The sequence below is a fragment of the Leuciscus leuciscus genome, assembly GCF_965113295.1.
Source record: "Leuciscus leuciscus genome assembly, contig: HAP1_SCAFFOLD_317, whole genome shotgun sequence".
NCBI classification, from domain to species: Eukaryota; Metazoa; Chordata; class Actinopteri; order Cypriniformes; family Leuciscidae; genus Leuciscus; species Leuciscus leuciscus.
In genome coordinates, this window is record NW_028118414.1 from 33697 (window position 1) to 57500 (window position 23804).

General features: G+C 39.7%; 1 protein-coding gene across 1 annotated transcript in view; it reads right to left on the reverse strand.

Annotated features, from left to right (window-relative positions):
* LOC309491518 (cilia- and flagella-associated protein 46-like) overlaps positions 1 to 23804 on the reverse strand; it is a 39642-nt gene that overhangs the window by 12350 nt on the left and 3488 nt on the right. Inside the window, exons 3-13 of the mRNA XM_082190566.1 lie at positions 22775 to 22966; positions 18781 to 18969; positions 15612 to 15719; positions 14859 to 15038; positions 14578 to 14751; positions 12831 to 12928; positions 12400 to 12470; positions 9213 to 9319; positions 9016 to 9119; positions 8744 to 8826; positions 7416 to 7568 (exon numbers count right to left, since the gene is read on the reverse strand). Of these exons, the coding sequence (XP_082046692.1) occupies positions 7416 to 7568; positions 8744 to 8826; positions 9016 to 9119; positions 9213 to 9319; positions 12400 to 12470; positions 12831 to 12928; positions 14578 to 14751; positions 14859 to 15038; positions 15612 to 15719; positions 18781 to 18969; positions 22775 to 22966 (1459 nt within the window). The remainder of the gene's footprint in view (positions 1 to 7415; positions 7569 to 8743; positions 8827 to 9015; positions 9120 to 9212; positions 9320 to 12399; positions 12471 to 12830; positions 12929 to 14577; positions 14752 to 14858; positions 15039 to 15611; positions 15720 to 18780; positions 18970 to 22774; positions 22967 to 23804) is intronic.

A 23804-nucleotide genomic window follows, 5' to 3' on the forward strand; every position in this document is an offset into this window, starting at 1 on the left:
GAAAAGTGGATTTTGAGGGGTATAGCGCCATAGACCTCCATTCATTCTGCACTCGTCCTATGAGCGCCCTCATATGGAGCCAGAGTGGAACTGCAACCAGTTCAGAAGCCGGAAGTTTACTGAGAGTGGAAGTTCTCCCCTTATTAGACATTCTCTGCTATAATGTTGACTTTCCTCAATGCATGCTGTAATTTATTCAGTGTTTTATGCAAAATATGGTGTAAAATAACAAAAGCACTGCTTGGCTCTACGCAAGGCTGGATTAGTACCCCCAGGGGCCCCTGGGCACTGATGATCATGGGCCCCCTCCCCTACCTGAAAACCACACCCTCCAAAGGAACACACACACAGGTGGCCCACCAGGTGTGGGATTTAACATGCCAATCACTATTGGTCAAAAGCTGAATGACTAGTTCAAAAGACAATGATACAAAATCAATTTTTCTGAAAAGTAGGGCTGCACGATTTGGGGAAAATGTCATATTGTGATTATTGAGGTCAATATTGCGATTGTGATATAGTAAACAAATGGTTTCATGAGTTAACTTGCTTATTTCTCAAGTAAAATGCACACACAGATTAGTGATAATGCTGAAATGTGTAGCCTATTTCTCAACTCAAACTAGAAACAACAACTAAATGCACTGTGTTTTCAAATAAAAAAAAAAAATAAAAAAATTGTTATTTGTCTCATAATACAAGAGTTAAAAATAAATGTCATATTGAGCTGTGCCTGTCTAACAGGTAGACCTTGGACATATAGGGCCTACCGAAATTGAATAAAGTTATCAAACTGCACTGCATAAATTATAAATTAAATATAGACTAATCCTTATTATAGCAACAACAACAAAAAAAACCTTTAGTCAACAGCAGTGAGTCATTTTCTCTTTTCTTTTTGTTCTTTGATTAACTTTACTGACAGAAAGCTTTATTGGCTGCTGTCTCTTTAAGACACGCGCCTCATTCTCTTCACGTTCATCATAAGACAGCTCTTATTTTATGAAGATACTCGACAAAACGGACATTTTGGCATAATTGTGTGTGTTATTGTAAATTCAAGCACGAAAGATAACTGTATTCTGGCGTGTTGTCTGTGTGCACGATACTGGCGCGCGCGCGTCTTTCTGTTTCTGTGTGTGTGTGTGTGTGTCTGTGTGTGTGTGTGTGTGTGTGTGTGTGTGTGTGTGTCTGTGTGTGTGTGTGTGTGTGTGTGTGTGTGTGTGTGTGTCTGTGTGTGTGTGTGTGTGTGTCTGTGTGTGTGTGTGTGTGTGTGTGTGTGTGTGTGTGTGTGTGTGTGTGTGTGTGTGTGTGTGTGTGTGTCTGTGTGTGTGTGTGTGTGTCTGTGTGTGTGTGTGTGTGTGTGTGTCTGTGTGTGTGTGTGTGTGTGTGTGTGTGTGTGTGTGTGTGTGTGTCTGTGTGTGTGTGTGTGTGTGTGTGTGTGTGTGTGTGTGTGTGTGTCTGTGTGTGTGTGTCTGTGTGTGTGTGTGTGTGTGTGTCTGTGTGTGTGTGTGTGTGTGTGTGTGTGTGTGTGTGTGTCTGTGTCTGTGTGTGTGTCTGTGTGTGTGTGTGTGTGTGTGTGTGTGTGTGTGTGTGTGTGTGTGTGTCTGTGTGTGTGTGTGTCTGTGTGTGTGTGTGTGTGTGTGTGTCTGTGTGTGTGTGTGTGTGTGTGTGTGTGTGTGTGTGTGTGTGTGTGTGTGTGTGTGTGTGTGTGTGTGTGTGTGTCTGTGTGTGTGTGTGTGTGTGTGTGTGTGTGTGTGTGTGTGTGTGTGTGTGTGTGTGTGTGTGTGTCTGTGTGTGTGTGTGTGTGTGTGTGTGTGTGTGTGTGTGTGTGTGTGTGTGTCTGTGTCTGTGTGTCTGTGTCTGTGTGTGTGTGTGTGTGTGTGTGTGTGTGTGTCACAGTCACACTTTTGTCTTGTCGCACATGAATTGTTTAAAAGCATTTGCATGAATAAGAGATCATATAATGTAATATACACTTTTTAAAAATTCTGATTGGATAATTATCCAGATCGAGGCCAAGCCTTGTGTATATTATTTTTATGTAGCAGCGTACGTGGCAAAAAAAAAAAAAAAAAACTCAGATCACGGAGGGCCCCTCTCTGCGCAAGGGCCCAGATTGCCCATATGGTAGACCCTGGCTCTACGTCCTCTTGACATAATGCTAAAATAGGAATATTCAAATAATGCTAACGACTGTCCCACATGATGATGTGTCTGATCATTTCCTTATGAGCATGAACACACTAAAGTGCACGTGGACCAATATTATATTATACTTACAGTTATTATACAGCAGCACAGGCTGGAAATATACAACTGCAATCATTTGCATATGGCATTTTAGTGCTGAGTCTGAAGAAGTGTGAAACAATTATTCAAAGAAAAAGATAAATGCTAAAGGTTGAAGTTAAAATCCCTATGAAATATTAAAATCCCCCTTCAGACGTTCTCCACCTGCAATGTACAGCTGTACAAAATAATATTTTATATACATCAAAAAGTGATTGTTTTGAACAAGTATTAACTTTTATATTTTACAGTGTCCTTGTTACATGTAGTTACTGTTGTAATAACTATAAATTATGCATAATAACATGCAACTAACCCGAAACCAAACCCTAATCCTAATCCGATAGAAGTATATGTAGTTAATTATTATTACACAATACTTAAATTCATAATTACACTGTAACACTGACAGCTTAAAATAAAGTGTTACCAGATAAAGTGTAACCCAAAACACTTATGACTTATTTTCAGACTAAATATTTCTCTGTATGGGAATAATGAACAGAACATCAGTCGATTATCTATTCAAACTATACGTAGAGTATAACATGTTCCAGAGTGTGAAGCGGGTGAAATAATGACAGTCTTTTGAGGTTAGAGGCAAAAAATATCTAGAACAATTCAAACTAATGATTGGAATACACTTCAAAAATCTCTGAAGCTTGAATCCATTGTCCCGTTATCCACCTTCAAATTACTATTAGCGAATCTATTAACTGACCATTGCACAAGCTAACCCGATTCACACTTTGGCCATTAATACATTTATTTGTACATTCTAATCTATCATGGCTGTCTCTGTTTTTGTTTTGTTTCGATGTTTTTGCATATTCCCCATCCAGCAATGGTCACTTGCTATTTTGCAATTTTGCCACCTTTCATATTGTTCTAAGCATAGCACTTTGTACCTGACAACAGTACATCCTTATTAGACCTTTACATCTATTCCCTCCATTGATTGTATGGGACAGAGCAACGCCACTTTATCTATCAATCATTTACCTCCATATATTGACACTTTTTGCACTATTTGTATAAATTTGTAAATGTTCGATCTGCTGACCTGCATACTGCATTCCTACGCTTATTGTGTACTTCTTTGTCTTGTAATTATATGTGTAACTTTATGTTCTTTTGTACCTCGACGCTTCTATCTTGGCTAGGTCGCCATTGTAAATGAGAAAGTGTTCTCAATGTGCTCACCTGGTTAAATAAAGGTTAAAAAATATATAAACACAAACGATGAAGTGCAATTTCAGACCCAGACAATGACCTGGTGTAGAGTCACCTTCCCCGATCCGAACCAGTCGTCACTCGGGAACCAGTCCACGAGCTTGTGTGTGTCAGTGTGTGTCTGTGTGACCCTGTGTGTGTCTGTGTGACCCTGTGTGTGTCTGTGTGACCCTGTGTGTGTCTGTGTGACCCTTTGTGTGTCAGTGTGTGTCTGTGTGACCCTGTGTGTGTCTGTGTGTGTCAGTGTGACCCTGTGTGTGTCTGTGTGTGTCAGTGTGTGTCTGTGTGACCCTGTGTGTGTCTGTGTGACCCTGTGTGTGTCAGTGTGTGTCAGTGTGTGTCTGTGTGACCCTGTGTGTGTCTGTGTGACCCTGTGTGTGTCTGTGTGTGTCAGTGTGTGTCTGTGTGACCCTGTGTGTGTCAGTGTGTGTCTGTGTGACCCTGTGTGTGTCTGTGTGACCCTGTGTGTGTCAGTGTGTGTCTGTGTGACCCTGTGTGTGTCTGTGTGACCCTGTGTGTGTCTGTGTGTGTCAGTGTGTGTCTGTGTGTGTCAGTGTGTGTCTGTGTGACCCTGTGTGTGTCAGTGTGTGTCTGTGTGACCCTGTGTGTGTCTGTGTGACCCTGTGTGTGTCTGTGTGTGTCAGTGTGTGTCTGTGTGTGTCAGTGTGTGTCTGTGTGACCCTGTGTGTGTCTGTGTGACCCTGTGTGTGTCTGTGTGTGTCTCGACCCATTTCTCAGCCCACGAGGCTCTCGCTGCCCCATATATGAGGACCTGCTTGTAGACCACGGCCTGATTATTACGTTTGTGTGGTTATTTTCAGCCTGACGTCCAGTTTGGACACTGTAAACATGAGAGATGATGTCAGACGAGAAGTTCTGGAAGGGTCAGTGATGTGTGTTGTTCATCTGTCAGACAGTAAAGCAAACGATGAATGTCTCGCATGAGGCCCATCGGTCACGTCGAGCCGAAGACACACATCTAAAGTCTAATCTCTGCCCTGAATGTTCTCGATGTAGTTCTTCCATGTTTGAAGTCTCAGTGTGTTTCAATCAGCCAGGTCATAAAGTTTCATCTGGATCAGAAATATAAATCCATATTTTGCTATCCAGGATCATGTAATCCATCTCACAGTTGTGCGGCATCAAGCTCAACACTACAGCTATTGACTTATTTAGGGATGCACCGATATTACAATTTCCGCCGATACCGATAACCGATAATTCTTTATATTTGAAAGCCGATAACCGACATTATTGGTCGATAAATCCAAATCCAAATTTTTATGTAATATTTGAGAGCCTGATTACAAAAACACAAGTCTCACCATTTAAAGCCACGACCCAAACACACATTTATAATGTTCTCATGATAATCTTATGTAGCCGATATGACAGCGTTTGCACTGTATTTTCATTTTTTAAAGTGATTCCAATCATATTTCAAGCAATTCATAATCATCATGTTGAACAGTGGCATCTGAAGCGTCTCAGCTGAAGGAAATAATACACTATCAATCAGCTTTAATATATCAGCCAAACCTTCTTATCAAGCCGATAATGATAACATCAAATGAACATAAATCGGCTGATGCTGATATGGTGGCTGATATATCGTGCATTCTCTACATTTATTGATTTTAGCATTGCAAACAAACACAGCTTTGTCAAATGTTTAGTTAGTAAAGTGTGTTTGAGGTGCTGACGCAGTGATGTTCAGAGGTTTTGACAGTAAGTGTGTCTGAAGTGTACTTCGCCTTGCCAGTTAGAGAGAAAAACAGACAGTTTTCCCATTACATCTCACACCCCTAAACCTTCCCTTTTCCCTTAATCCGTATGGAAATATCAACACTCGACACGAAGAGCGCTCAGGAAAGCCTTCAAGTGTAGGGGCTTTTTAATTTGTCCATGTACATGCAGAAGCCAAGCACGAGCTGAAAATGAATTAATTAATTACGCAAATAAAAATGTAAAACGTCCCAAATCCAACGGCACATTTGAATGTTAAAGAGATTACGAGGTGGAACATCCTGACAGAGAGCACGTTTCCTATTAGCGTGTGGATTTGTGAATGAGGTGATTAAAGCTCTGACAGAAAAACCTCAGGATGTGTATTTCCATTTCCTCTGGCTCTCGTCATCTTTACTCTCGTTCAGGGACGTACAGTACACACGTCTATAACCCCCGATGGAGACTCAGCTGAAGTCTCTCAGGTGATAGTAGGAAAAAGCAGAGCGAACAAAACACTTATTCACTCGATTCCCTGGAACATCTGAAGGTCAGTTCAGGATGTTTACTCGTCATTGAACTGTAGTTGTACACTATTGTATCCGGATGTTTGTATTTCATAAAATATCACAGCAACACAAACACACTTTTCTAGCAGAATATCTGACGAAAAGAAACTTGTGAGGTTTGAAACGCTAAAACTTAATTGAAAAAAGTGTCACTTTGTGTTTGTGAATGTGCTAAAGTACACGTGTGTTTCCTCTGCTTCATCACTACACGCTTTCATGCATTTACTAATTAGAGCGAGTGAGATTTAATCAGATGAAATATATTCAAATATATTCTGATTAACTGACATGAATATAGTTTTATAGAGGAACGTTTGGCTGATGTTTCTCTGGATGATTTGGCATTTCCAGGCCTGGATGGAAACTGTGGACTTTGAGGTAAAATCCGCAAAATGTATTTAAATGAAGATTAGAGTACTGCACTGTTATTGGCAGCGGAGAGCATCATCATATTTCATCATCAAACACAAAAGGTGGATGATGTGTAGACGTTGATGAATGATGACAGACGGCGACAGACACTTTGTTTGGTTTTGTCGGATGTGTTTCAGAGCTTGTTTTCGCTGATTGAACATCCTAAATCTGCATTAGAGGTGACATTCTATATCTATGGGAATATATTATATACTGTAATGTATTCCTGTGATCAAAGCTGAATGTTCAGCATCATTACTCCAGTCTTCAGTGTCACATGATCCTTCAGAAATCATTCTAATATGATGATTAATGCTTAACCCTCATCCTAATCTCGGGTCATTTTGACGCAAAACTCTTTTTTTTATTTTTTATTAAAAGAATGTAGTGTTAATCAGAGGGGTCCAAGACCCCAGGACTTTTGTCGCACTTGAACCACGAATACACCACGTTTTGTGGTTGAAATTTCAAAAGGTAACAAATCCTTTTTTTTGACCCCCTTAGGAATGAATGGAATGTGAGGAATACTTCAGTACAAAAAAAAACAAAACTTAAAAATGCTCAAAATTCTAACTAAAAATGCTAAAACTTTACCAAAAAAATGTGTATCTGATGCATATTGAAGAGAAATGACTTTAGGACCCAGAGGAACAGCTCATTTACTCCATATAGAGATATAAGGCCATATAGACTCATGAAATATCATGTTATATTAGTTGTTTTCACAAGAGGTCAGCAAAGACAACAATGTAAGATATTTTGAGCTGAATTAAAAGTGTTATGCATGAAATTGTGATTTATTTTGAATTTAAGTTGAAAGAATGTAAGGAATGTGCTTAAATTACTATTTATTTATTATTTAGTGATCAAATCTAGTAATTTAAAGGTAAATCAAATAAAACATAAAAAATCTCCCAAAAAATTACTTTAAAAAAAGAAAAAGAAAATATCAAAAGGAAATAAAATAAGCATTCTGGCAAAAAAAAAGAAGTATCATTTTATGGCTTCAGGTCATTTTGACCAGCGAGGGAAAGATGTGTTAGTGCGAGACGTTTATTATTATTATTATCAATGTTGAAAACAGTTGTGCTGCTTCATATTTTTGTGGAAACATCAGAGGAGATGATGGTGTTCAGTATAAACTATATAACTGGTATAATGGAGTTGTGAGTATAAGCTCACCTGTACCATCCGTCTGTAGACGTGCATGAAGAACCTGAAGTGAGAAGTCTCGAGACACAGAGCCGATGCCGTTCGCCCGCAGGACACTCAACGCTTCTAGTGGAAACTCCAACAACATCCGGTCAGCGAGAATCACCACACACTCACCAGGGTCTGGAGAACACACACACACACACACACACACACAGACATTCAGCACTTTTATTTTAGAGATGACCTATTATGCCAAATCAACAGGTTTTCCTGCTGGAATGTTGATTATTCTCCTCATATTCTCCATTGTTGCGGCTCCTCTCTTCCCAGTCTGTCAGTAACGCTCTGTTTACTTCCTGACTCTATGAAGCCCCTCCTTCTGAAAAGCACACTGTGCTCTGATTGGTCGGCTGGAGCAGTGTGTTGTGATTGGTTGAGCGCTTCGAGTGTGTTTGGGAAATGCCCTGCTCCTTACCATAACCACCAGTTTAACACACTACTAACTAACTCAACCAGGCCCCGCCCCTTTATTCTGCGTATGAATTATTATAATGAGGAATATTGTGACGTGTTCGTTCCCAGAAGAAACTCAAGACTACAATGGAGGCGTTTCAGGAGTTCAGGAACACTGACACTGATATAGAGAAGAGCTGGAGCTTCTTCATGATCACACAGCAACATTACACACTGGAGGAAGATGAACATGTAAAATCGAATTATAGGTCTTCTGAAGTTCCATGAATTATGCATAAGATGGTTCAGTTAGCTTCAGTGAGCTTTATATTTACTTTATTTATTGTGAGCTTTACATTGCATGTGGGGATTTTTTATTGGTGCTTATTTTACAGCTAAAGATGGACTTGATCTCAGACTGATCAATATTTCAGCCCTTAAAAGCTCCTCAGATGTCATATTCAATCTCCATATCAAACATCTTCTGATGTGCACATATCAATACAAACTCGTGCCGATACGCTCTCCTGAGAAACATTTTCCGACAGTGTTAGTAACAGCCGCTGAACACATGGAGAAAGCTAGTAGAGACATTTATCTAGTTTTAAGCTAGTCTAGCATTTATCTGATCAAAAATACAGTAAAATAGTGAAATATTATTGTAATGTAAATCATCTGTTTTCTATGTGAATATATAGTAAAGTGTAATTTATTCCTGTGATCAAAGCTGAATGTTCAGCATCATTACTCCAGTCTTCAGTGTCACATGATCCTTCACAAATCACTCTAATATGATGATTTGATGCTCAAGAAACATTTATGATTATTATCAATGTTGAAGGCAGTTAATGCTAATGCTAATCTCCATTCTAGACGTGTTCTGTCTGTCCAGGGTGTCGTACCCGGCAGAGGTTTCTCAGTGGTTTTCTCCTCCTTGTCTTTGGCTCGGGCCGATGTGGAGATGGAGACGGACGGGGAACGAACACTGATAAGACAGAAGAGGAAATTAGAGAAAGATGAGGGCAGATCATCATATAGTTCACACAGGACGCTTCAAATGGAACAGAAATGAACAGAAGGCACATTTATACGTGCAATAACTCGTTACCAAAGTCAAATATGATTTTCCCGCCCCCAGATTCATGAGATTATGAATGTGAGTGTGTTTTAGTACCTAAAGCATGAAAAGTCAAACTGTGAGAGAACAGGGTGCAGGTATTTCTCCATTTCCTCGAGCAGTGCTTTAAAACACTCGTCCAGCTCTCCAGCTTTCCCTTCCTGTATAAACAGAGCGAAAGAATACATTTTTCCATATTGAAAGATGCTTTTCATGTTTTGTTTCCTCATTAAAGCTCGTGAACGGAGTCTCACGTGTGTCTGTGCTCTCAGATGTTTGAACTCTTCCAGGTGTGTGTGGAGCTTCAGTAGAGATGATCTCTGAACACAGGCCTTGACCAATCTAGAGCAGATCAGACCACCTATAGAACACACACACACACACACACACACACACACACACACACACACACACACACACGTACGTCAGCGCTCTCTAGCATCTCCACCTCACCAAACCTGGGCAAAACACACTGCCTGATAATGCAAACAACTGTAGAAAGCATGCACATAAAAAACACTAATTAAACTCACAACCAAATTATATATATATATTAGTGGTGGGCCGTTATCGGCGTTAACGTGCTGCGTTAACGCGAGACTCTTATCGCGCGATAAAAAAAATATCGCCGTTAATCTATTCTCCAAGTTGGGTTGGGAGATGGCTCTATACTACACAAGCTATGATGACGCAATCTACCCGCGGCCGCGAGGTAAACCCGGCTGCAACGCATATTCGTCGTCATCTTAAGTAAACACGGCTGAAAGTGAAAGCTGGTGAGAAAGATCGGTGCAACATCCATTATTTGGACTTGGTTCGGGTTTAAGCCGTCAGACGAGCAGCAGCAAACTAAATACAGAGTGTGTGGGGTAAAGCCTGTTTTATGCTTCTGCGTCGAATCGACGGCGTACCCCCGCGGACCCCTCTGCGTCGACGCGAACCTCGACGCGACCCCTCCGCCGTAGCTTGACGTGCACCTCCAAAAAATTGTAACTACGCGTCGCGGTGACGCAGACCGCAGGGGCTGTGATTGGTCAGATTATACATCATTTCCGGAGTAAAATATATTAAAATAGAAAACAGTCATTTTAAATTGTCATAAAATATGTTTTGTTTTATTGTTTTTTATATACTAAACACAGCCTTGGTGAGCAGAAGAGACTTCTTTTAAAAACATTAAAAATCTTACCGATCTAAAACTTTTGACCGGTAGTGTATATGTATATATTTATATATATTCTTTTCTTTTTTTGTTGTTGCTAGAAATAAACTTCAATCAATCAAATCAATGTTTGTTTTGAAAAAAAGTTTGTTGTTTATTTACAATACAATGTTCACGGGTACATCATGGATATCAAGTAATTAACCAAGTCTGCCACGGGACACTACATTATCCTGCCATGGCACCGTGGTCGAACCCATTTTGTAGCCCAACCCGGTGATCTTTGCACCCGAAGATAAAATCTTTAAAGTCACTGCCAGTCTCTGAGCGAGGTCAATAGGCATACTGTGTGTAGTCTGATGCTGTATTAACGGCTTTAAACGATGAACAAGATCGTCAAATCGACCTTTCGACATCCGAAAATACTTAAAGTGCATTTCTTCGTCCAAGTCCCTCAGCGGTCGAACAACCGTAACAAATTCGCCAATCCTTCCCCTGTCTTCGTGCACTGGTCGTACAGACCACCTTCGCTGACGTCTTTTTCTTCTACGATTAAACATTTGCAATAAAATCATTTGTTGATTAGCTCCAGCTGCAACAACACTCTCTCTCTTTCGCTCGCCATTGTCGGAAATGAAAAAGCGGAACCGGCGCATGGAACCAAAACAAACTAGGAAAGAGATTCGCGAACCACACCACCCCCCTAGCGTTCTGGCGGTGAAATGCACCGCGATGCAACGCAACCCGACGCAGAACCATAAAACGGTCACGACGCCGTTGGAGTGACGGCGTAGCTACGCCGTGGAGTTGACGCAGAAGCATAATGAGGGCTTAATCCGTTCGACTACCTCAAATTCAAAACGAAACATGATATCACTGAATACCAGCGCGCGCGTATTATTCCCATTCCAATATATCTTAGTGGTGTAGCACATAATCTCGATTTTAAGAATCGTTGTTGTGTTTCTTTTTAACTGAAAAGACATCAGTTAGACAATATTCTAATTTTAAATTTGGGGTTTCATAAGCTCCAAGCCATAATAAACATTAGACCTACTTAAGTCTCTGCAGCTAGTGTACTTAAATTTTATTTATCTGCAAAATTATGTTGTATACTTACAGTTTTGCACAATATATGTTCTCAAAACTACATACACCCTTTAAAAAAAAAATACATTTAGCAGTTGTTTAGCATGGGTCTGTGTAATCTGTTCTGAAATGGTTTTATTATAATATACTGTATATCGTTATCGCAAGAGGCTGCAATGTATATCACAATATCGATTTTAGGCCATATCGCCCATCCCTAATTGATAGCCTATAGTAGTTGATAATAACATAGGCCTACCTAATGTTGCCTACGGACGGTAACAGTACAGTAGTAACCTTTTACAGTCTATGAGTAGAACAGCTTTCTCAAGCAGTTTGTGATGCATTTTGGAAACAGGAGATGAGCCCCTGGTCTAATGCGCCACCTGGCTTGAGAAACCCGTTCTCAAAGACTTACTTTTATAGTCATTATTTGGGTAGCACACATATTCTGAATGCCTTCGGCAGAATTCAAATGAGCCATTTTAATCTAGATTAATCTAGATTAATTTCTAAATTAATCTAGATTAATCTAGATTAAAAAAATTAATCTATGCCCACCTCTAATATATATATATATATATACTAGCACTCAAAAGTTGGGGGTCAGAAGACTTTTTTACAGATATTAATACTTTAATTAATCAATGATGCAGTAAATTGATCAAAAGTGACAGTAAAGTCATTTATAATGTTACAAAAGATTCTATTTCAAATAAATGCTGTTCATTTCAACTTTCTATTCATCAAATAATCATGAAAAATTAAATGTATCACAGTTTCCACAAAAATCTGAACTGTTTTCAACACTGATAATAATCATAAATGTTTCTTGATCATCAAATCATCATATTAGAATGATTTCTGAAGGATCTCATTTTATTCATGCAAAATTGAATTTATTAACCTTTAATATTATTATTAGTATTAGTATTGGTTACACTTTATTTGAAGGTGCTCTTGTTACAGTGTAATTATATACGTAAATAAGTATCGAGTAATATTAATAAACAACATGAACTTTCTATATAATCAGGCTACGGTGCATCATTTACTTTTATAACTATAGTAAATACATGTGAGATACGCAACAGGGACACTGTAAATGTATTACTCATAACTAAGCCTGTGTCTGCAATGAAAATAGGGAAAATGTAAAAAAACAAAGTAAAAGTGAGCTGGACGGTTACCTGTCACACTCTTTCCTTTCTGAGTCTCAGTGGCTTTAACCCTCTCGTAGAACCCGCCGTACAGCACAGAGCTACACCATCACACAACACACACCAGTTCATAGAGTTAAACAGAATAGAAAAGAGAAATGAAGAACAGAGCAGTGTAAAATGCAGTTAAACTAAACAAAATAGAAAAGAGTAAAATACAACAGAGCAGAGTAGAACAGAGAATAGAATACAGTAAAACAGAACAGAATAAAATACAGTAGAATAGAATAGAGTGTAGAGCATGGTGTTTGATTTGGTTTGTAATGTGACTACAGTCTTTACAGCTGGAATTACCGGTAAATATGTTTCAAATTCAATTTAGTTGAAGCTGCTTTGAAACAGTTTGTAAAGCATAGATCTAAACGCACATTTCCATAATAGAATAGAATGTGTCCTCCCACCTGTCCTCTGAGTGCTGGAGCAGCAGGATCCGGAAGTTAGGAGGCATTTCTCCCAGAATCCTCAGGTGGTTTGGGTTGATGGTCAGGTGACTGAAGGCCTGAAAGAGCGATGAGACACATGAAGCGTGAATCCTGATCAGATCACAGTCTAAACTCAAACACTTCTACTCAATTCATCTCTGTATGTGTTTCTCCGGTTTCTCCGGATGAATCGCTTCTGATTGAATTAGTTTCATCATTTGTAATCATAAAGTCTAAGTCTGCTAAAAGAATAAATGAATATGAATATGAGCAGCCTAAAGGACTTTAAAGGAGCGACACACTAGACGTACTGTATCAGCATATGGAAATATCGCAGAAATATATATATATATATAAAAATTTTTTTTAAAAGATTTCACAAATAAGTTTATTAATTTAAGTAAAACTTAAAAAAAGTCAACTGTAAAACTGTATTATGTACAGTAAAGTTCTGGCAACCACAGCTGCTGTTTTTACTGTACATTTCACTTTTTTATATTGCATGTATTGCAAACTTGAACTACACAGCCAAAAATGACATGCATATACACAAAAATGACATGCATATATGCACAAAATGACATGCATATGCACAAAATGACATGCATATACACAAAAATGACATGCATATGCACAAAAATGACATGCATATACACAAAAATGACAAGCATATGCACAAAATGACATGCATATGCACAAAAATGACATGCATATGCACAAAAATGACATGCATATACACAAAATGACATGCATATGCACAACACGACATGCATATATACAAAAATGACATGCATATGCACAACATGACATGCATATGCACAAAAATGACATGCATATGCACAAAAATGACATGCATATACACAAAATGACATGCATATGCACAAAAATGACATGCATATGCACAACATGACATGCATATATACAAAAATGACATGCATACATACACAAAAATGACATGCATATGCAAAAAATGGCATGCATATACACAAAAATGACATGCATATACACAAAAATGACATGCATATGCACAACGTGACATGCATATACACACATGACATGCATATACACAAAAATGACATGCATATGCACAAAAATGACATGCATATGCACAAAAATGACATGCATATACACAAAATGACATGCATATGCACAAAAAACGACATGCATATGCACAAAATGACATGCATATACACAAAAATGACATGCATATGCACAAAAATGACATGCATATACACAAAAATGACATGCATATACACAAAAATGACATGCATATACACAAAATGACATGCATATACACAAAAATGACATGCATATACACAAAAATGACATGCATATACACAAAAATGACATGCATATACACAAAATGACATGCATATACACAAAAATGACATGCATATACACAAAAATGACATGCATATACACAAAAATGACATGCATATACAAAAAAATGACATGCATATACAAAAAAATGACATGCATATACACAAAAATGACATGCATATGCACACAAATGACATGCATATACAAAAAAATGACATGCATATAAAAAAAATGACATGCATATGCACAAAAATGACATGCATATACAAAAAAATGACATGCATATACACAAAAATGAAATGCATAAACACAAAATGACATGCATACTATGCTGAAGGACCACATGTAGTGTGAACGGCTCATGACAGGGTGAGTGCATTAACATGAACAGGCTGTCAGTGAGTACCTTAGACAGACGGCCGAGCTCTCGACTCACTGCTGTCAGCACACCGTCAGGTCTGTGACCCTGTGAAGACAGCAGCTTCTCCCGCAGGTTCATCAGCACACACACCTGAGACTCACTGACACCAGAGCAGATCGAGAGCAGGACGGAGCACATCTCAGCACAGCACACACCGCTCTGAGATCAGAGCAATATTCATCAGCACACACACACTCACACATCACACACAAACACTAAAGCATTCAAATGACTGCGTGATGACAGAGTGAGTTATGAACACACACCTGCAGTAGAGCGAGGAACTGTCCGCTGGCGCCGAGGTCAAACTGACCGTGACACTCCAGCAGATCTGAGCACACAGGAGGAAGAAGATGAGGAAGGTCGTGATGAAGACTCAGACTCACAGACTGACTGAGAGTTTCACTGGCCTGAGCCAACAGCCGCTGCGCTGTCCTCTGCTTGCTCTGATAACACACACACACACACACACTTTTTAATATTGCAAACTTATACACAGCCAAAAATGGCATGCATATGCACAAAAATAACATGAATGTGTGTGTGTGTGTGTGTTTGTGTTTGATGGCTAGGTTAGTGTAAGGGGACAGAATATACAGTTTGTACAGTATAAAAACCATTGTCTATGGAGGTCCTCACAAGTATAGCTAAACAAACATATGTGTGTGTGTGTGTGTGTGTGTGTGTGTGTGTGTGTGTGTGTGTGTGTGTGTTTGAGTGTGTGAGTGTGTGTGTGCACATGTACCTGCAGCTCTGCACTTTTGCCTGCACATCGTTGTGTGTGTGTGTGAGTGTGTGTGTGTGAGTGTGTGAGTGTGTGTGTATGAGTGTGTGAGCGTGTGTGTGTGTGTGTGTGTGTGTGTATGTGTGAGCGTGTGTGTGAGTGTGTGTGTGTGTGTGTGTGTGTGTGTGTGTGTGAGTGTGTGTGTGTGTGTGTGTGTGTGTGAGAGCATGTGTGTGTGCGTGTGAGTGTGTGTGTGAGTGTGTGTGTGTGTGTGTGTTTGAGTGTGTACATGTACCTGCAGCTCTGCACTTTTGCCTGCACATCGTCTCTTCTCAGTTTCTGTCTTCAGTTGTTCCTCTTCATTATAGTCCTGGTTTTCCCGTCTCTCTGTCCCGTCCTCATCCTGGTGGAACAGCTCATATTGAGTCCATGTCAATCAATGACAGTCTGGAGAAAAGCGTCTTCAAGAGGGTGTATTAATGCCGAGCGAACAGGTGGAGAAGAATGAAAATCTATACTGACTGACAGAAAGCTTATTTTCCTCTCAGACCCTCTTAACTACACGATGTGAATATATAATGATGCTGCTGGTGGGAGACTGTCATTTTCAAGGACAAATGACAAAAACGATTTTTTTTATCATTATAACAAGGTTTCCATCGATGTTTAATGATCTTTTTTCGACCTTTCTAGTCATTCACTCACTGCTTAACCACCATAGCTTAACGCATCGTTGTAGAAACTAACCAGCCAGTCACGACTGTTTCCCAAAACCGGTCAGTCGTTAAAACCACATTATTTCAACAATATAGGGCTGTCGAGCTGTAGTTCCAGTCACATAAACTGTGTTTCAGGGAAAAGCCTCATCATTCAACTATGATGCGTTTGGGAAACACAGCCCTGATCAATTAGTAAAGCAATTAAGCGGATTCATTGACCAAAAAATGCCTTAAAACAGCAAATCATGCACAAATTGGACATGTAAAAATTAAACAAAAATGTAAAAAATACACTAACTATTGTGAAATATTATTGTAATGTAAATCAGCTGTTTTCTATGTGAATATACAGTAAGTGTAATTACTGAATTTTCAGCATCATTACTCCAGTCTTCAGTGTCACATGATCCTTCACAAATCACTCTAATATGATGATTTGATGCTCAAGAAACATTTATGATTATTATCAAATACTATTTTTGTTGAAACTGTGATCCATTTTATTTGTCAGGATTCAAACAGCATTTATTTTATTTAAAGGATGTATCAGTGATTTCAGGCCCAAACATAAATGATCACATTCATCTAATCTTTCCTAACGATCCGCTGGCTGCCCGCCCCATAAGCATGGCGTCAAAACACCGCGTCTCTGTAGGAAGCCTAGGCTCTGAGATCTGCACACAAAAACAATTGGTTTCACCAACCACTCAAAACCAAAACAAATAGAGTTCCAACCAATCACCGACAGGAGGTGGGTGTTGTGAGGTTTTGCGCTCGTGCACGGCTGCACGCGAAGTCGGAGCTGAAGAAGAAGCCAGCGTCTATCAACGAACAAGAGAAATTGAACATGGCTGAGTCAATCCCCAAGAGGAGGAGGAGGATTAGGGTGAGGGAATACCATCGTGTTTATTCCAAGACACGAATAGTTACCGGGAAGGCTTTCGAAAGGTGGAGAGAACTTAAAGAACTGAACATTTTTAAATCGGACGACGAGGTTTCACTGTTTCTTCTGGACAGGTGAGTGGCTGCTAGTGCTGACTTGTTTGGATGTGAACTGTGTGTGAAAATATCCTTCTTGAAAAAATATGAAATGCGCGTGCATGATCGTTATTTTCATGATGCACGAAACGGGAGGGAGGGAGGGAGGGGGAGCTAACTTGGTTTGTTTGGGATCTCACTTCAAACACAAACAGAAGTGACGTCACCCTAGCCTGGTAATCCCAAACTCTGCTACTTCGCTTTGCTTCGTAGACAGAGTCTGAAGTTTAAAATCATTGGTTACCCGTAAGCCAATCACATAACGTTTGGTTATGACGTGTGTTATGCGCTGGCTCAGCCGCATCGAACTTCCACTGTAAACACATGTATGATGCGAAAACAAAACCATCGAGCGAAATACCGTAGTGAACATGGCTGTGAACGACTTTTGCAGATTATGTGAAGTAAATCTACGCATCCACGGTACAATCAGCGTCTATACGTCACGGCTCTCAGCCTGCCCTCTGTTCGTTGATTGGCCGGCTGTTTTGAGGCCGGAGGAAAACTAGGAGATAGGTCGCTATCTCAGACTGAGTACAGAAGCGAACTGAAATTTAGTGGAAGTACGAAGTCTGATGTAGTCAAGCTAACGTCGCCCACAATCGCAGATACAACCTTTAGGGCCCTATTTTAACGATCTGAAACGTAAGTGTCAAGCGCAAAGCACAAGTAACTTTGTGGGCGGGTCTCGGCGCTGTTGCTATTTTCCCCGCGGGATAAATGACTCTTGCGCCAGGCGCAAATCTAAAATGGGTTGGTCTGAAGTAGCTTCATTACTCATAGGTGTGGTTTGGGCGTAACGTGAAATAAACCAATCAGAGCGTCATCTCACATTCCCTTTAAGAGCAGACGCGCTTTTTCCATAGCGGATTGCTATTGTAACGGCGGATTTGCCAGACGCACGCCAGGAGCGGTTCACAGCCGAGGAGACCGACGCTCTCGTCACGGCCGTAAAAGAGAGAAGTTACATTGAAATGGAGAAACCCACCCAAATTAACTTCGGTTAAACAGGCGTATGATAATTTGGGTAAATGTGTAAGCTAGATGTATGCTTTTATAATAAATCGTCTATCTATCTATCTATCTATCTATCTATCTATCTATCTATCTATCTATCTATCTATCTATCTATCTATCTATCGTAATAATGTATGATTTGCAAAAATGAAAACTGCCGCTTCTGTGTAGATGAGAGAATCAAAGTGTATGCGCGTTGTGCACATGCTACATTGATTATGGCCAAGCATGCGCCCTTAAAATAGCATATGAATAACATGCGCAACCCGCCACTGACTTTAAACTATTTTTTCCTGGTTAGTGGCGCAATTGTTTTCTAAACCTGCAAAATAGCATGAAGGAACGTTTGCGCCGGAACACGCCTCCTCTTTGTGCTGAACCGCCCCCGGGAGCGCAAGTGTATTTCCTAACTTACCGACGTGCTTCTGTGGAGGGAAAACTTGCGCTGGGTGCAAGATAGGGCCCCATATGTATTTATACTGTCACTTTCTATCAATTTAAAGGATCCTTGCAAAATAGAAGTAACAAATGACTTCCACTTTTCATCATATGCATTATATGAGAGTGTGTAATATTATAAAATATTGTAGAGTAGTGCATAACTAGAAAACATGGAATTTCCATGACATTTAAAGGGCATTTTAAGCAGTCGGTGTGTGTGTGTGTGTGTGTGTGTGTGTGTGTGTGTACCGTGATGGGCTTGTCCCACAGTGTGCACGGGTACAGCGGGTCTCTCTGCTGGGCTAGTATTCTCAGACACCTTCCCAGCATGCCGAGGGAACGAGCCCTGGTCTCCACACAGTCCAGCGAGAGCGAACAGACAGATGAGAGGAGTGTCAGAGCGTCCTGAGCCAGAGAGAGTCCCACAGCAGACCAGTCCTGAGAACACACACACACACACACACACACACACACACACACACACACACAGGACAAGTGTGAAAACCCACATGCAGATAAACCAGATGACAGTTCTGGGGAAAAGATTTCAGATCTAGGTGATCTAGTATGCATCGCATACGCCCCCCGATCAATGCCATAAAAACACAGTTTCTTCATCAGACTTACTGATAGTTCATCGCGTTTTGAGTATGGCACGCTTCTCCAGTAAAGACGCCCTTCAGATGATTCTGGACAGCGAGGAAGTTGTTTCCTCAGAGGAAGATTGTAACTCAGACTACAAACGGCAGCATTTTGAAGAGCGAATTCCGCCGAGGACACAATTTCGGAGTAAGTTTTACTTAAAAGTCTTTTGTCTTTTATTTTTCGTGTTCGCATTTATGAGGAAAAAACAATATTACGTGACAGTTCTCCATTATGGACGCGAGCGCTCTGAAAGCCACTAAAAGACTTTCAAACTTTCACAGAGACCTCAAAACAGAAACTACAAATCCTTTCTTTAAAACGAATTTCGTTTTGTATCAATTGTATCTTAATTTTAATAATTTTTTCATTAACAAATTTCCTGGATTTAAAGTAAATATAGGCTAGCAATCACAAATAAGGTGCTTGAACTGGAGATCATCATTAACCAGACCGTAGCCTACTCGCCTCACATGTCTAAAAAATGTGAAATATATTTACAGAAAGCTGGTTCTAAACAAAACCATCCAAAACAAAAAACTATGTAGCCTAATAAATGTGCATTTCTCCGGTGCGTTCACTAGCCTACTGCGAAGATCGCGAGTCAATAGCCTATCGTCAACTTCATCTTTGCCAGAAGTTAAATTTAAATTGCGTGTGTGAATGAATGATGATGTTTTAGCAAACTGTATTGCTATACTGAGGAAAGGAAAATTCGACTGAAATATGTTGAAATAAAATGTAGGCTATTTGTATAAGCAACGTATTAAACTGCAAATTAACAATATGCCCTAATATTTCATGAAAACAACGTTACAGTCAGGCGAAATATGAAAGACAACATCTTGTTGACTAGATTTGGGTACAGTTTTTACTGTAGAATATACTGCCACGTCAAATAAGCTTTTGTTTAGCAATTTCTATATCTATTTTTGTCAAAAATAAAGTCATCAACTAAGATGTTAGCTGTTCCAATGTTGACTATATTCAAACTAATGAATACATAGATAAAATGTAGGCCTATAATCATTTTTTTTTACAAAGAAAGAGTACACTTGAAATATTGTTGAAATTGTAATTATTGTTGTAATTGTAACCTTTTTAATAAAATAGCAAAACATATTTACAAGATAGATGTAAGCAAAATCTTAAATGGTCAATATAAGTCTTCTTCTAAATATATATTTTGTCCTTGCATTGTGGCTCAGTCAGTTTCACACCTGAGTGAATGGCTAATTATGCAGAGTGGGTGGGACATTGTATTCTAAGGTGTAAACCACTCCTTGTTCACGCCCCCCTCGCATATTGGCTTTCCAAGCAAAACCTGTTTTACATCAATTTAAATCAATGTATGGTTTTATGTGAACGATAAAGCAAGACTATTTTCACATAATTTTGAAGAAAAAACTCTAGGCGAGGACATCCATTAGTCAAAAGTCTTATTGACACATATTTACTATGTGTTTTGTGGCCTTATTTCAGAAATGTTAGTTTTTAGTTTTTTCAATAACCACGCATAAACATTATTCTCTCAAAAATGAAAACATGTACATGCACGTGGCTCACATATTATTGTAGTCCTGTTTGTGCTATATAGAGTGAATTTACACCTTTGCCATTAATATGTTTATATGCAACTGAAAAAAGCACAAATGTCAGGGCATGTCAGAACATCTCAAGGGCCCCAAAAACAGCCCAGACCCCAGAGGGTTAATTTGATGAAAGGCAAGTACAAACTTTCACAGGAAAAATCTAAAAGTCAGCTCCAAAAACTTCCAAAAAGAAAATCCAAAAAGTCCACAAAGTAAATCCAGAAGGGATACAGAGATGTTCTCGAGAGTCAACACAAGAGAAGAGGAATAGTTCCAGCAGGAAGATCTCAAAACTTCACAAAGAAAGAAGATCCAAAATATTCAAAAAGCAAATGTCAAGAAAACAAAACACAGGAACCTTTCCAGGAACACACAGTAGATTTTAAAGCAGTCAACAAGCAGAGCAAGAGCATGAGCTCGACGTGATCATGGCACGAGAAACAGTGAGCGAAGCACTCATGAGAAGAGTGAGTGAAGACAGGACTAGTTTACCATGGAGAGGTGGAGTACAGTGAGTATTACCAGAGCTTCTCAGTGATTTTAGTCTCGTTCAAACCCCGTTCAAACCCCCCGCACGGGATCAGCGAAGCCTGTGATTTTACTCGAATTTACTGACGTATCTCCTGGATATGATGTCAATAGGCTATTTCTTGGAAATGTCTTGTTATTATAGGTCTGGCTGTATGATATATCATAAACAGAGGAATGCTCCTCACTGCATGCTGATATACATGTCATCTCCATCTAATAACTCTTTGTGTGTTTGCTCTTCTGATGGTGTTTCTCTTTCTGCAAACTGTATAGTTGTGTGGTGTATAGCGATATGACCCAGCACACAAAACACTATCAAAACACTTCATTATTCACGAAAGATGGATAAAAAAGCACACAGGAAACAAAAACCTTGAAAAAATTATAAACGACTCGCCAGATCACAGAGAAGCGACTCACACGGGACTAAGATCATCACGTGACCTCAGTGTTCAGCTAAATATGGGCGGTCATTTGCGGGGGAATTTTTACTTTACAAATTACAGACATGGGCGATTCGCACGGGATTAAGATCACAGACGACCTCCGCAATTATTACACATGACTAGAGGTCACCAGGTCATACTCATCCCGTGAGAATAGGGCTCATGTCAGTAAAGATTATGGGGAATTTTACCTTCTGGATAATATAGACCAGTTGAAAAATGTAATTAAATATTCCGTCATTTCCTGTTTAGAAGTAGTTTCCACACAGCATTCACATCAGAAAACGTCTTCCATTTAAGGATTATGGAGGCCACTGTGCTCTTAAGTGCAGCAGACATTTTTTTGTAACCTTGGCCAGATCTGTGCCTTGCCACAATTCTGTCTCTGAGCTCTTCAGGCAGTTCCTTTGACCTCATGATTCTCATTTGCTCTGACATGCACTGTGAGCTGTAAGGTCTTATATAGACAGGTGTGTGGCTTTCCTAATCAAGTCCAATCAGTATAATCAAACACAGCTGGACTCAAATGAAGGTGTAGAACCATCTCAAGGATGATCAGAAGAAATGGACAGCACCTGAGTTAAATATATGAGTGTCACAGCAAAGGGTCTGAATACTTAGGACCATGTGATATTTCAGTTTTTCTTTTTTAATAAATGTGCAAAAATGTCAACAATTCTGTGTTTTTCTGTCAATATGGGGTGCTGTGTGTACAATAATGAGAAAAAAAATGAACTTAAATGATTTTAGCAAATGGCTGCCATATAACAAAGAGTGAAAAATTTAAGGGGGTCTGAATACTTTCCGTACCCACTGTATATATAAATATAGGTTATATGTGTTTGTGCACGTGATATCAGGAAGCAGCGTAACACACACACGAGGACAGGAGTGACGGCGGTGTGTAAATCGAGTTACTCTCACACTTCTGCTAGTGTTACTGAGATCTCCTATCCAGTGCGAACTGGCCATTAATATTACAGACGTTACACCCTCTCTCTCTCACACACACACACACACAAACACACTCACCCTCTCATGTTCAGTGAGATCAGCGCTGATGAAGTCCTCCACTGCTCTCTCCACTGAGCACTTCCTGTCCCGGCTGATGGACTTCCTGTTCTCCTCGGCACACTGGAGGTCCAGCATGAACAGGGTCAGATCAGCCAGAGCCAGTCTCAGACACACACACACACGCACCGCAGGGAGGTTACGCCAGCCGGACTGCAGGAGACACACACACACACACACACACACACACACATGAGAACATCACAACTTCATTCTGATCTGCATCAGTGTGGATGTCTGACACTGAACCAACATTGTGTGGGCATTTCCTCAGAGGCCGCGGAGGCATGGTTCTGGACTCGTGTTTTGTTTTCTTCTTACTTATTTAAATCCAGATCATTGATTTCATATTGATCATCATATTATACAGTATATATATATATTGATAATCATTGCCTTATATATATATATATTTTGATGAACATTACCGAAACAAGCAAACATTTACATACTTGATGAATCATTCAAATACAGAACATGATCACACTACTTGAAATGTCTTATGTAACTGAAATAATTAGTTTGCGATCTTTATCTGTGAGCGTGCACAAGCATGGAAACCAAACTCAGTAAAAGTGCATCTGATTTGTTTCCCACAAACACTTTTGCCAGAGCAATCCCGCTGTAAATCTGTGTTAGAAGAGCGAACGCTGAACGAGTTATGAATTATTCATCAGGGTCAAAGACGGAGGAAATGGAGGATGAAAACAGGAAGTGACCCGGTCTTACAGGAACGACCGGTTCACAGATGAGTTACGTGACCAAACACACTTCTTTTGTTCATTTACTTCTTCAATCTTAAAGTCCCCCTGTGATGAAAATCCAGTGTTTAATGTAGTTTATGTGTCTATGTGGTGTTTTTAATGTGCTTTAAGACAAACCCTGTGTAGATTCATAAGTCGACAGCATTGCTGAGTATTTCCTCCTTAAAACTGCAGTGAACCAAAGACAGTCTCAAAAACACGCTTTGAAATCGCTGGTGTTTCTGACG